This window comes from Varanus komodoensis, unplaced genomic scaffold (assembly GCF_004798865.1).
Source record: "Varanus komodoensis strain SLA01 unplaced genomic scaffold, ASM479886v1 scaffold1, whole genome shotgun sequence".
In the NCBI taxonomy this organism is placed as follows: Eukaryota; Metazoa; Chordata; class Lepidosauria; order Squamata; family Varanidae; genus Varanus; species Varanus komodoensis.
Genome location: NW_025335268.1, coordinates 48,093,279 through 48,107,218, shown reverse-complemented (window position 1 = coordinate 48,107,218; position 13,940 = coordinate 48,093,279). Strand labels below are relative to the sequence as shown.

The 13,940-nt window shown below is 42.5% G+C and overlaps 1 protein-coding gene across 1 annotated transcript in view; it reads left to right on the top strand.

Moving 5' to 3' along the window:
- Nucleotides 1-13,504, top strand: part of L3MBTL3 (L3MBTL histone methyl-lysine binding protein 3) — a 78,365-nt gene extending 64,861 nt beyond the window's left edge. The window contains exons 17-20 of the mRNA XM_044419499.1: nt 5,150-5,241; nt 6,088-6,251; nt 7,839-7,901; nt 12,393-13,504. Of these exons, the coding sequence (XP_044275434.1) occupies nt 5,150-5,241; nt 6,088-6,251; nt 7,839-7,901; nt 12,393-12,536 (463 nt within the window). The 3' untranslated portion in view covers nt 12,537-13,504. The remainder of the gene's footprint in view (nt 1-5,149; nt 5,242-6,087; nt 6,252-7,838; nt 7,902-12,392) is intronic.
- Nucleotides 13,505-13,940: the final 436 nt, after the last annotated feature.

Here is a 13,940-nt window from a genome sequence, read left to right as displayed (position 1 = left end):
CTTTGCCAGCTTTTTAAGTCCAATCTCCATCATGTCCAAAACAAGAAGACAACACAACAGTTGTCTGGTATGTAAGCAAACTGGATGACACCATATTTGCCATTCGCCACCCTCACATTCAAAGAATGGAATTGAACTTATAACCATCCATATTACTGGAAATGACACTGCCCTAGTCAACTCTGAATTGTTCCTGCCAACTTTTACAAGAATAGCAGTTGGAGCCACCTGTCTGGGATTTCCTTTCAGGAGATAGGGAAGTTCTCCATTCCAACAAAGGGTGTACTTCAAGGTTTTTTTTTTTTTTTTTTTTTGCCATTGTGCAGGGATATTTTTGGGGTGGTGGTGGTTAGGAAATGTTCTTCTCAAATGGATATGTTTTCCTTTGTTTCCTCTGCTAGCAAAGGTCTTTTGCTAAGTATAATAATACCTATTCTGTATGAATTTCATTTGTTGCCAGTTTATTTATTTATTTAGCACACTTATATGCCGCCCCATTTGCCGAAGCCTCGGGGCGGCTTACAAACATAAAGTTGTAACAGTTGAAGCCTGGGCTCAATTTAAAGTGCTTGTTTTACCATTGTTGTTGTTAGTCAAGTCGTGTCCGACCCCTCGCGACCCCATGGAGAACATTCCTCCAGGCCTTCCTGTCCTCCACCATCTCCCGGAGTCCATCTAAGCTCACACCAACTGCTTCAGTGATTCCGTCTAGCCAACTCATTCTCTGCCGTCCCCTTTTTCTTTTGCCATCTGTTGTTCCCAAATTTAGGCTTTTCTGCAGGGAGTCCTTCCTTCTCATTAGGTGGCCAAAGTATTTGAGTTTCATCTTCAGTATCTGGCCTTCTAAAGAGCAGTCAGGGTTGATCTCCTCTAGCACTGACTGGTTTGATCGTCTTGCGGTCCAAGGGACTCACTGGAGTCTCCTCCAGCACCACAATTCAAAGGCCTCAATCCTTTGGCACTCAGCCTTCCTTATGGTCCAGCTTTCACAGCCATACATTGCAACTGGGAAAACCATAGCCTTGACTATATGCACTTTTGTTGGCAGGGTTTATGTCACTGCTTTTTAGTATGCTGTCTAGATTTGCCATAGCTTTCCTCCCAGGATCAAGCGTCTTTTAATTTCTTGGCTGCAGTCCCCATCTGGGGTGATCTTGGAGCCCAGGAAAATAAAATCTGTCACTACTTCCATTTCTTCCCCATCTATTTGCCCGGAAGTGAGAGGATCAGATGCCATGATCTTAGTTTTCTTAATGTTGAGTTTCAGGCCAACTTTTGCACTCTCCTCCTTCACCCGCATCAAGAGGCTCTTTAGTTCCCCTTCACTTTCTGCCATTAGGGTGGTATCATCTGCATATCTGAGGCTGTTGATATTTCTCCCGGCAATCTTAATTCCAACTTGTGATTCATGCAGCCCTTATACAGCCTTGCCAAACTCCTTTCTCAATTTTGAACGAATCAGTGATTCCGTGTCCAGTTCCCACTGTTGCTTCTTGACCTGCATATAGGTTTCTCAAGAGACAAATAAGATGGTCTGGTACTCCCATCTCTTTAAGAACTTGCCACAATTTGTTGTGATCCACACAATCAAAGGCTTTAGCATAGTCAATGAAGAAGAAGTAAATTTTTTTCTGGAACTCCCTAGCTTTCTCCATGATGCAGCGTATGTTGGCAATTTGATCTCTAGTTCCTCTCTTCGAAATCCTGCCTGTAGTTCTGGTAGTTCGTGGTCCACATACTGCTGGAATCTAGCTTGTAGGATTTTGAGCATAACTTTGCTAGCATGTGAAATGAGTGCAATGGTGCGGTAGTTTGAACATTCTTTGGCATTGCCCTTCTTTGGGATTGGAATGTAAACTGACCTTTTCCAATCCTGTGGCCACTGTTGAGTTTTCCAAATTTGCTGGCATATTGAGTGTAGCACTTTTACTGCATCGTCTTTTAAGATTTTGAATAGCTCAGCTGGAATACTGTCACCTCCACTAGCTCTGTTGCTGCTCAGACTTCCTAAGGCCCATTTGACTTCACATTCCAGGATGTCCAACTCGAGGTCAATGACCACCCCATCATGGTTATCAGGGACGTTAAGCTCTTTCTTGTATAGTCTCTCTGTGTAATCTTGCCACCTCTTCTTAATCTCTTCTGCCTCTGTTAGGTCCCTGCCATTTTGGTCCTTTATCATGCCCATCTTTGCATGAAATGTTCCCTTCATATCTCCAATTTTCTTGAAGAGATCTCTGGTCCCCCTATTCTATTGTTTTCTTCTATTTCTTTGCACTGTTCATTTAAGAAGGCATTCTTTTCTCTTCTAGCTATTCTCTGGAATTCTGCATTCAATTGGGTGTATCTTTCTTTTTCTCCCTTGCCTTTCACTTCTCTTCTTCTTTCCTCAGCTATTTGTAAAGCTTCCTCAGACAGCCATTTTGCTTTCTTGCATTTCTTTTTCTTTGGGAAGGTTTTAGTTGCTGCCTCTTGTACAATGTTGTGATCCTCCGTCCATAGTTCTTCAGGCACTCTGTCTATCAGATCTAATTCCTTAAATATATTTGTCACCTCTACTGTATATTCATCAGGGATATGATTTAGGTCATACCTGAGTGGCCTAGTGCTTTTCCCTACTTCCTTCAATTTAGGCCTAAATTTTGCAACAAGAAGCTCATGATCTGAGCAACAGTCTAGTTTTTACAGTCAGTATAGAGCTTCTCCCTCTTTGGCTGCAGAGCACATAGTCAATCTGATTTCTGTGTTGACCGTCTGGTGACGTCCAGGTGTAGAGTTGTCTGTTGGGTTGTTGGAAGAGAGTGTTTGCTACGACCATCGTATTCTCTTGACAAAATTCTACTAGCCTGTGCCCTGCTTCATTTTGTACTCCAAGGCCAAACTTGCCTGTTATTCCAGTCATCTTTTGGCTTCCTACTTTAGCATTCCAATCCCCCATGATGATAAGGACATCGTTTTTTGGAGTTAATTCTAGAAGGTGTTGTTGGCCTTCATTGAACCGGTCAACTTCATCCTCTTCAGCACCAGTGGTTGGGGCATAGACTTGGACTATTGTGATGTTGAATGGTTTTCCTTGGATTCGAACTGAGATCATTCTGTCATTTTGGAGGTTGTATCCCCGTACTGCTTTTCCTACTCTTTTATTGACTATGAAATCTATTCCATTTCTTCTGAGGGATTCTTGCCCACAATAGTATACCTGATGGTCATCTGAATTAAATTCACCCATTCCTGTCCATTTTAGTTCACTGATTCCTAAGATGTCGATGTTCAGTCTTGTCATCTCTTGTTTGACCACATCCAGCTTGCCTTGATTCATGGATCTTACATTCCAGGTTCCTATGGAGTATAGATCTTTGCAGCATCGGACTTTCACCTCCAGATACATTGGCAACTGAGTGTCCTTTCAGCTTTGACCTAGTCGCTTCATTCTTTCTGGTGCTACTAGTACTAGCCCTCCGCTCTTCCCCAGTAGCATATTGGACACCTTCCGACCTGAGGGGCTCATCTTCCGGTGTCATATCTTTTTGCCTTTTGGTACTGTCCATGGGGTTTTCATGGCAAAGATACTGGAGTGGGTTGCCATTTCCTTCTCCAGTGGATCACGTTTTGTCAGAGCTCTCTGCTATGACCTGTCCATCTTGGGTGGCTCTGCACGACATAGCTCATAGCTTCATTGAGCTATGCAAGCCCCTTCACCACAACAAGGCAGTGATCCATGAAGAGGTGTTTTACCATACAAAGCTCTAAACAGCTTGGGACCTGGTTACTTAAAGGATCGCTTTTCCCAATATGCACCTATCCACCCACTGAGATCTAGGGATGAGGTCCTTCTCAGAGAGGCATCCCTAAAGCTAGTTAGAGGGATGGCATTTGGAAGAAGGGCCTTCTCAATGGCTTCCCCCATCCTTTGGGTTGGGCTTCCTAAAGGGGTCTGCCTGGTGCTGTCTCTGCTTTCATTTCAACACCAAGCAAAAACCATCCTCTTTCACGGATTTTACAAAACTTGAATTTAAAACCTGATTATAAGTGCTAATTCTGCTCCAACATATCTCCTCCCCTCTTTGTACTTGTATTTGATATTGATATTGTTAGCTGCTTAGAGGGTCCTGTCAGGCTATTGAGCAGCATATATATTTGAAAATAAAGAAAATAAATAAATTTGTGCAGAACAATAGCACAAACTATACTAATTGCTCCTTGGTGGCCAAGACAGTTGTAGTTGGCTGTTCCACTGTACTAGGTGAAAGGGCAGTTCCTTCATCTCCCACTGATATCAAACTTGCTCACACAAGATTGAGGCTTTGTTCAGCAACCAGATCTTCATACCCTGTTACTCACAGCCTGGAGGTTACAGTAAGGGCTCACTCAAGGGTTTTTGACCCACCTGCCCAGATGCTAGATGCTGGATGTAAACCATCCACGAGTCATTCTGTGCCAGCAAGCGGAAGTTGTTTTCCTCCTCCATGCTTAACAGGGAACATTGACCCCATTTCTTGGTTTGTTTCTACATGTTTTCTTTTTCCTGCTCTCACTTTTCAATGAGAGCTGAGTTACTCTTCTTTTTGAGTTTATCCTGCCTCTATATTGGCTACTTATGTTCTGACTGAGCATTATCCTGTGTTCTTACTCCCTGTGGTGAATCTCATAAAAGTGAGATTGATAAGGAACACTGCTATCATCATTTGATGCCAATAGCACTAAGGCTGCTGAGATGGATAGGACTGTTTCTTAGTATTGTGAATGTGAAAGATACAGAGTTGTTTTCCTTTCAGTTGTTCTGGAACATTTTGTTTCTCAGTTTTCTCTTCTAGGCAGATAAGCAGTGAGAGTATTAACAGGAAATCATAGGGCTTCTAGCAGACAAGAAAGGTTTAAAATACATTTTGACCTAGTTACCCAATCACCTCAGGTTAAGCAAGCCAACCGCAGGCCCTGGCTATTTGACAGTAGTTTCCCCCTTCAGCCAGCCATGCTGCCTGGGTTCAGCTGTGCCCAGGCAGGTAATGAGGCAAACACACCCAGGATGCATGCTGGGGATTGAACAAGCCATAAAGGCTTGTTTATGCCTTGGTGATTGTGTAAACCAAGCCTCTCACATCTTGATTAATAGTTATTTAATTAAAGGTGAAGGCCTTGTTTTCCTTAGGGGATGCCAAACAGCCAAGGAACTTGCTAAGAAGAATGGTTGTGAAGGAAGGAAGATGGAAAGTGAAGAGCCATCTCTAAATGAAACCAAAGGTAAATTTCATACTGTGTTTGGCAATGTAGATTTTTTTCAAAAAAAAATAGGCTATAAACTAATACTTTGGCTATAAATTAATACTTTGAATTAACATGTGTGGAATACATCACCAGCAGCTATTGGAAGACAACTCTGAGCCAAATTGTACTGCAGTCATAGAATTGTTTTGCATTACGTTTGTCCTCAGGCATGGTCTGAGGGCACGTGGTGCAGCTGCCTTACTGAAACTATGTGTCTGGTCAATGCCTGAGGACATGGAACAGTACACAGGAACTCGGTACAACACCTTGAGTTCCATGATGGAAGCAGGTCAAGCAGTGATGTGTGGGGGGATGGTTTGCTCAGGGAATAGGGCATTGCAGTGAAATGCAGGAGGGGGCTCAGACCCATCTGCAGCAGAATGGGGCAGGCCATTTGGGGTAGGGCACTAACAGGGATTTTATAGGGTCTTTGTGGGAGAATGGTGTACACACTGATGGTAACAATTTCAGCTTCACAGCTTACAGGTTCCAATTTCAGCTCACAGTTATATGCACCTCTCAAATTGCAGCTGAAGTTACAGTATGATTTCAGAAAAGAAGAAATTGTGAGTGTATAAGAACAACAGAATGGCATTTGTTTCCTGCATGCTTATTTTTTCCTAATATACAAACTGGTAGAATAGATAAAACTCCTTCTGGGGAAAAAACAGTTTGGGTCGTTAGAGACTTTTCTCTCAGTTGTTATGGTTTGTTAACAATCACACGAGCTAATTATATTAAAATGAAAATTGTTGGGCTTTACAAGTTTGGTCTCTAGGAATTCAGCATGGGCTTTAATACTTGTTCGTATTTTGTTTGCAGACAGCAAGGAATCCAGTAACAGCAGTTCACAACCCGTAATTTGGGGATTGTCTTCCAAGTTGACAATACCAGCCTTTCCATTGCGATGGGAACAGCAGAGTAAGCTTCTTCCTACAGTGGCTGGAATCCCTGCCAGTAAAGTTTCCAAGTGGAGCACCGATGAGGCACGTGTTAACAATTCTTGCTGAAGCAATCTGAACTAGACTTCATATCGTCATCTACCTGTTTGACATATCGCTCCTTCAGTGTAGAGCATAAACATATGGTCATGATAAATGTGCTCACTACATATTTCCATTGCTTTAATAGTGTCAGCTTTTATGTTATCTTGTGGTGGATGCTTTTAAACATTTTAAACAGAAGAGCAGAACCACCACCATCATTATCATTGTGTTTCAGCATTACATATAGCATGATGGGAACTTAACTGGCTTTACCAGGTTTCCACTTGGAGGCAATGAGTATTGAAGAGAAACCCTTTTCCATGAGGGGAGGAGCAAGTGACTCAGGCTCCAGTTTCTCTGCCTTGGGGCAGAGGAAAGGAATCTAACAAGATTATGTGTACTTTCCTCCCAGTTTTGTTCTTTCAACTATGTTGAGTTCCAGCATTCGCGCTAGACTTCATTTTTCTGCTGTCCTGCCTTAGGGCAATATGAATGGAGATCATAGGTTCAATACTAAGTATTGTCTTGAGAAATTCAAACACTGACTTCCTTTTTCCCCTTTAACCTTTAAGGCATACAATGACTACTATGAGAAAATGCCTGCATCCAAGGCCACATTCAGACATTCCTTGTCCGCACACAGGCTAAATTAGGAATGGGTAGATGTTTTAGACTTCAATTCCAATTCCTTTTTGACCGTTAATCATCCTAATGTGGACTTCTGGGAGCTGAAGCCCAAAATATCATGAAATTAATTTCTGCCCACATCTCAGCTGGGATATGGGGTAATGCGTATGGACCATGCCCATTGTGTCCTCCAGTCTTCAGCAGAATGTTTGAAAGGGGGTGCACGCATAGGCATTTCTGGTGCTGAGTGTTCCTGGTGGTAGACACCATGTTTCAGTGCACAAGAAGGCACAGTCTGACTCAACTGTGTGCATTTAGCTTATGCATAGAGATATACCTAAATAAGAGCTTAAGAATTATTTTAAATGGCATGAGCAGTGACTGGTCAAAGTAAAATAATTGCTCGTAGGAGCAATGCAGTATCATATTGACTCATAGCTTTTTCATCAAAAGAAAAGTTGCAACCCATTTCTCTGATTCTGTAGACTGCAAACTAATGAATCTGACTGGAGTGTCAGGAAAAGTCACCTGGGAAAAACTATAATTACACTTAGACTAGGCAAAGATGCAGATGAGATCAAAGTATAGCAAGTGATGTTTAACAAACATGTTATCTTGTTGTTGTCATCATGTATTGGAAATAGAGATGCCAATGAAGTTCATCTGAGCGAGACTTAGGAGCTCTATGTGGGTGTGTCATTAGAGACAGTTTGGCAGCTTCAGTTGGGATAGAATGCTGTGAAGAAGAATCCCATTATGTTGAACTGACCTGGAATAAAGAGGTCGGTCTTAGTAGAGCTGTAGGGAGCTTGCTCACTTCAAGGTTCTACTGCTACCTTCTGTAGTAAATGTACAGATATTTTACCATTCTAGGTTAGAATGCTGAGTGAATGGAGAACTTGGTTAACTCAGTAAAGTTGTCATGTTTTTATAGTATATATTGTTAAAATTGGTTGGCAGGTCTCAGAATTCATACGGAGTTTACCAGGCTGTGAGGAACATGGCAAGGTGTTCAAAGATGAAGTGAGTATAACAAAACATTTGTTTGGTGGTAAGGACTCAATATTTTCATGGATGAAGATGGTCTCATGGTTACGTTCAGCATCTTCAACAGTATTTTTTGCATTAAGCTCAATCTTGGTTTTAGGTTTATTCTTCTAAAGTCAAATAGATTTATTTTCAGCGAGGCACAGTTGAATTGGTGTGGCCTGGAAATTGAGTGAGACCTTCTAGCTGAATATTGTCAACACTGACTGGCAAAGAAGTGGTTCATCACCACAGGCTCAGAGTCTTTTCCCCCCAAACAGCAGGGGGAAACATTGCTATGTACCATTCTCAGAATGAGATGGAGATATGACATTTCCAAAGAGCTAGAGGAAAAGGGAAAGTCAGAGTGTACTTAATTGGTTCTACTTATGCATTTATCTTGACTTGAGATACAAAATGCTGCTCTCCATTAAGGTTAAAGGAATGTATGCTGCTTTCAAATTATTATTCATTATAGGAATTTTGCATTTCAGTTTTGATAAAAGAAATCATTAGCCTTTCTCTAAAACGTGAGCTAATTAGGAATTTCTAAAGTCTTTTATTTCAAATTATGGAGTATAACGTTTATTGTTCCCATGTCTCAGAAATGTCTGGCAAGTTCAGATTCAGAGTGTCATTGTTCAAAGAGTGTAATTGTTCCTAGAAGCAAGGGACTCCTCAGTCATACCAGACTTTTGGGTGGCTGGGTGGGAGCAATGTTTTATCAATGAGTTCCATTCCATTAAATTGAAAACATCCTTTTACTGGACATGCTGCATATAAGGGGGCTTAATTCTAGAGGGGAAATTGGCACATACCATATGGATGGAAAAAAACGGATAATGATGATTTCATTTCTATACCTCCCATAGCTGAAGCTCTCTGGACAGTTTACAACTATCTATTACAAAAATGAAATAGATAAAACATCGACAAGAATTAAAATTAATTTAAAATAAAATTAAAATCATTTAAAAATAAAAAGACAATAAAAAAGACCCAGCCTAGAATTTAAAAAACTACCTGGTTCATTGTATTGTGCCCCTGAATAACTAGGGAGGTCTTTAAAGGCCTCTGCAAAGAGGGCTGTCTTAACCTGGCACTGAAAAAATGGCAAATATGGCACCAGGTGAGGCACAGCAGGGAGGTTGTTCCACAGATGGGGAGGCACCACAGAAAAGGCCCTCCCCTAGTTGCCACCCTCCAAGCCTCTTGAGGGGGTTGGTAGCCAGAAGAGGGCTACAGAGGTTGAGTATGGTGTCCAGATAGATTGCACTTGGGAAAGATGCTTCAGTAGGCATTGCAGTCCTAAGTCATGTAGGGCTTTCTTGGTAAAGACCAACACCTTGAATTAGGACCAGTACAGCATACAGTCTTACATGTTCAGACCACTGGGTCCCAGCTGTTAATCAAGTTGCAGCATTCTACACCTGCTGTGGCTTCTGAACTGTCTTCAAGGACAGCCCCATGTAGAGTGTGTTGCAGTAATCTAATCTAAAGTTTACCAGAACATAGATCACTGAAGTCAGGCTAGGTGGGGGCGCAGCAGGGCCACCAGCCAAAGTTGTAGAAGGCATTCCCAGCCACCAATGCTACCTGAGCCTCAAGTATCAATGATGGACCAAGGAGAACCCCTAAGCTACAAACCTGCTCTTTCAGGTGGAGAGAACCCCATCTAGATCAGGTTAGAACCCTTCCCACCACCAATCCAGTAAAAGGATTTATCCATCAACAGCATATCAGTCTTGTCTGGATTGAGTTTCAGTTCATTAGCCCTTATCCAGGCTATTATCGTAGCCACACACCAATTTAGCACATCTACAACCTCACCTGCCAGTGATGAAAAGGAGAAATACAGCTGCATGTCATCATACTGATTGCAATGCACTCCAAAACTCCAGATGCCTTCACTGAATGGTTTCATGTAGATGTTAATAGCATGGGGGACAGAACAGATCCCTGAGGAACTCCAGACTGGAGAATCCATGAGGCTGAACAGTATCCCCCAAGCACCATCCTCTGGACACAGCGCTCCAAGTAGGAACAGAACCATGCCAATACAGGGCTCCCCCCATTCCTACCTCAGCCAGCCACTCCAGAAGGATATAATGGTTGGTGGTATTGAAAGCTGCCAAGAGATTGAGCAGTATCAACAGGGTCACACTCCCCGCATTTTGCTCCCAGCATAGGTCATCATACAGGGTGACCGAGGCTGTTTCAGTGCCAAAACCAGGCCTGAACCTCAATTGAAATGGATGCAGATAATCAGTACTTGGAACTGATTTCTGGAACCTTGTGCAGGAAAGGAATATTTGCTACCAGTCTGTAGTTGTTCAAATTTTCTGGGTCAAGGGGCAGTTTTTTGAGAAGTGCTCTTACCATCATCTGTGAGAACGGTAGCATGAGATCACTCTCTCTTGCAAAGGGGCTGATGGTCTCCCTGGCTCAGCCGGTTATCCCTTCCTTGCTGGCTTTTATAAGCCAGGAGAAGCAAGGATCCAGTGCAGACGTGGTTACATGAACCTGTCCAAGCACCTTATCCACATCTTTCAGTTGTACTGACTGAAACTCATCCAGTCCAGACTGGACTAGACTGTGCTGTGGATAGCTCCATCAATTCCACTGCTGTGACTCTAGAATCTAGAAGTCCTGGAGGTTGCAACAGGTTTTTTTTTGTTCTGGAAGTGCCCAGCAAGTAGGTTACAGTGAACCAAAGATGGTTCTAAGTTGCATCTGGGTCAGAGTGTAATAGGTCACAGACAACTTTGGAAAGCTCCACTGGGCAGCACAGAGAGGATTGAATAGAGGCAGAGACATGTTTTTTCTTTGTTGCTCTAACTGCCTCAAAATATACTTGACTGTAGGCATATACCAGGTTTCTGTTGCATTCACTGGGATTAATCTGCACTCCATCCATCTCCGAAGTTGGTTCGTTGCTCTAAGTTCCAGGATATACCACAGAGCTTTATGAGCTGTACAACAGACAGCATGCTTAGGAGTGATCATGTCAGCCTCCTGGATCATCTTTGTATTCCACAGACTGGCCTGGGCTTTAACAAGAGTGCCAGCCATGTCAGCTGGAAAACCCCCCAGAGCCCTCTGGAAACCATCTGGATCCATTACCCCCCCCCCCCCCCCGGCACAGACCACCTTAATGGGTCCCCCACCCTTGCAGAGGGCAAAAGCTGCTGTAAATCTGAATTTTAGCAGGTGGTGATCTGAACAAGACAAAGGGACTGAGTCAAATTCCCTCACACTTAGAACACCATCCTCAAAACTGCCCCAAAAGACCAAGTCTAGAGTATGCCCTGCCAGAGGCATTGGGCCAGTCTCATGGTTGTCATGGAGATCCTGAGATCCTGAACCTCCCTAGATAGGTGCCTTCAGCATGAATGCTGAAGTCCCTAGGATCAACAGCCTGAGAGATTCCAACATCACATCTGAGACCACCTCTGTCAGCTCAGGTAGGGAGACTGATGGGTTGCAAGGTGAAAAGTTCACCAGGGGAATCCTCAGTCTTGTCCACTGGCCCAACACAAGGTGCAAATACTCCAGACTAGTCATCTGATGGACAGAATGCCCGGAGAGAGAGCTGGAAATTCCTATAGACCATGGTGAAACCCTCTGTGGTTCTCATGTATATCGTGATGCTGAACTAAGTACCCAAGTGGGCACAACTGGGAGAGACCAACTCCTCCCTATTCACCCAACCAGGTCTCAGTAATGCATGCAGATTGGCTGCCTCATCCATGATTAGATCATGGATAAGGGAGCTTATTCTTCACCTATCTGGCATGTAGAAGTAGCATGCAGAGACCTGAGAGCCTGCTGACATGGGGCCGGATCATGCTGCAACCATTAGCTGTCTGGACCGCACCCCCCTTATGTGGCCATTTCTTCTCCCAGTACCAGATCTCCCTCACAATGCTAACTGGGACTCCCACCATCTCTCTGCTTGGCCCCAAAAGCATCCACCCAAGCATAGGCCCACAGAGGGGAAAGGTAGTGACAGACAGGCACCCTCACCCTTGGGGCATCCCAAAGGGGCACACCCCCCTTTGGTGTCACCTTTTTGGGGGACACCCCTGCTGGGATGACCCACTGGTGGCAGCCTGCCACCCAGCAGCAGGCCTGCTTTTGTGCTGAGGAAGGAGGGCTCCTGGAATTGTCAGGCCAGCTGTGGGCACTCAGCCCTGATGGACTGTGCTAGGGCTAGGAGGGAAGCTGGAAGGCAGCAAGGAGGAGGCAGTTGCAGCAGAAGGTCTTAAAACACTGCATATCTCCTTGAAAACTGGTTACTTATAAACATCTACAACACTGGTACTCATTCTAGTTCAATCCTATTTCGCCAGAAATATTTTGACCTTAAACTGATTTTTTTTTAAATTCAAACTGTTCTTGTATGGGACCAACTTAAATAAGATTTTTATATAGAGTTTGTATTAATTGTTCAGTACTATTAATTTTCTTTTCATTTTTGTTTTTAAGCAAATTGATGGAGAAGCTTTCCTGCTAATGACCCAAGCAGATATAGTGAAAATAATGAGCATTAAACTGGGACCAGCCCTGAAAATCTTCAACTCAATCCTAATGTTCAAGGCTGCTGACAAGAGCTCTCACAATGAACTCTAATGGAAAAGTGATGACAGGACAGGCCTCTGTACAGCTCATGTTTTATTTAAAACACAAAGATGCAAAAGAATCATCAAGGAAGAACTCTCCAAGGGGAAGAAATCAGAATGGGTTAAATGTTCATACTCTCCAAGAGCCAGGGCAATTGGACACTTCTGAGAAGTGTTTAAGATTTTAAGCAAGATATTTTTAAAGTTGCATCGGTATGTAATATTACCATCCTGGTGGCTCTAATTTTCCCACAACTAGCCGGCCTTAATTTGATTGAAAAATAATTAATTAATATAAAATATTAAAATTATGGAAATAATGCTTTTCTAAGGAGTCACAAGTATGTACTTCCTGTATTTATCAATTCAACTTAGTGAATTTTACCATTTTCACAACAAGTTGTTTACACAGTTTAAAAGTGGGCTACGGTAAGTTAAGGAAGACAATTCTTCAATTTTGCACTGCAGCTCAAATGGAAACCTTTGCTTGGACTGAGTCTGATTAAGCTATTGTGAGGAAACATTGCTGGAGATCAGTGCCATGGGTTTTTTATTTTTGCATGATTGAAAAAATAATGACTACTTTCACCAGCATATTTAGGATGACGTTATTAAAACAAGAACCAAAAAAAATCAAGTTCAACATCTATGTAAAACTTATGTTATGTTACATTATAGTGCATTAATCCACAGTCTGTTAATAGAAGAAAAAAATTAAAATGCATAAAATAAGGGATATAGTAATCCTACTGGTTAAAAAAGATCATTGAGCAGGAAGAATGCATTACACACAAAAGGAGATGTAAGTGAAAAGCCAAGTAAGATAGTTGTGCGAGAGCTAAAGCAATTGTCCTCTTATTTCTAGAAGTGGCTTGTCATTTTAGCATGTGCCATAGGAAAAAACATGAAGCAAGGTAATTAAGGATTAGATTGCATTGTTCTTGTCAGTTTTCTAAGTCTTCCTCTTTTATATATATTTTGTTCAGATTTTTTACATTTAGAATTGCATCTGCTTTGTACCTGCAACACCCAAAAAAATTGTTGGAGAACTTGTGTATGGCTCATTTTTCATGTAACTGGTTTGTACTGATACATGTCCTTATTCCAGGCTGCATGTAAATTACATTGATTGCCGTGTGCAGAATTTAGTACTGGACACTCAACTCAGTGTCTCGGGCGTGAGAATACTGTATCAGTTTCATGACAGAGCAGGACATTGATCTAATCTGGAAACTGCAAGCATGAAAACTGATTAGCAGTGGTGCCTGGTAATCTCAGATACTACAGTAGTGGGGGAAAACATTGATAGGATCCAGTCCTATTCTGGTAATGCACAGAAAGATGTTGAGTGTGGTTACTTAACAAGGGTGACACCAATGAGGGTTGAAAGTGTATACTCCGCCCATTTGTTTGC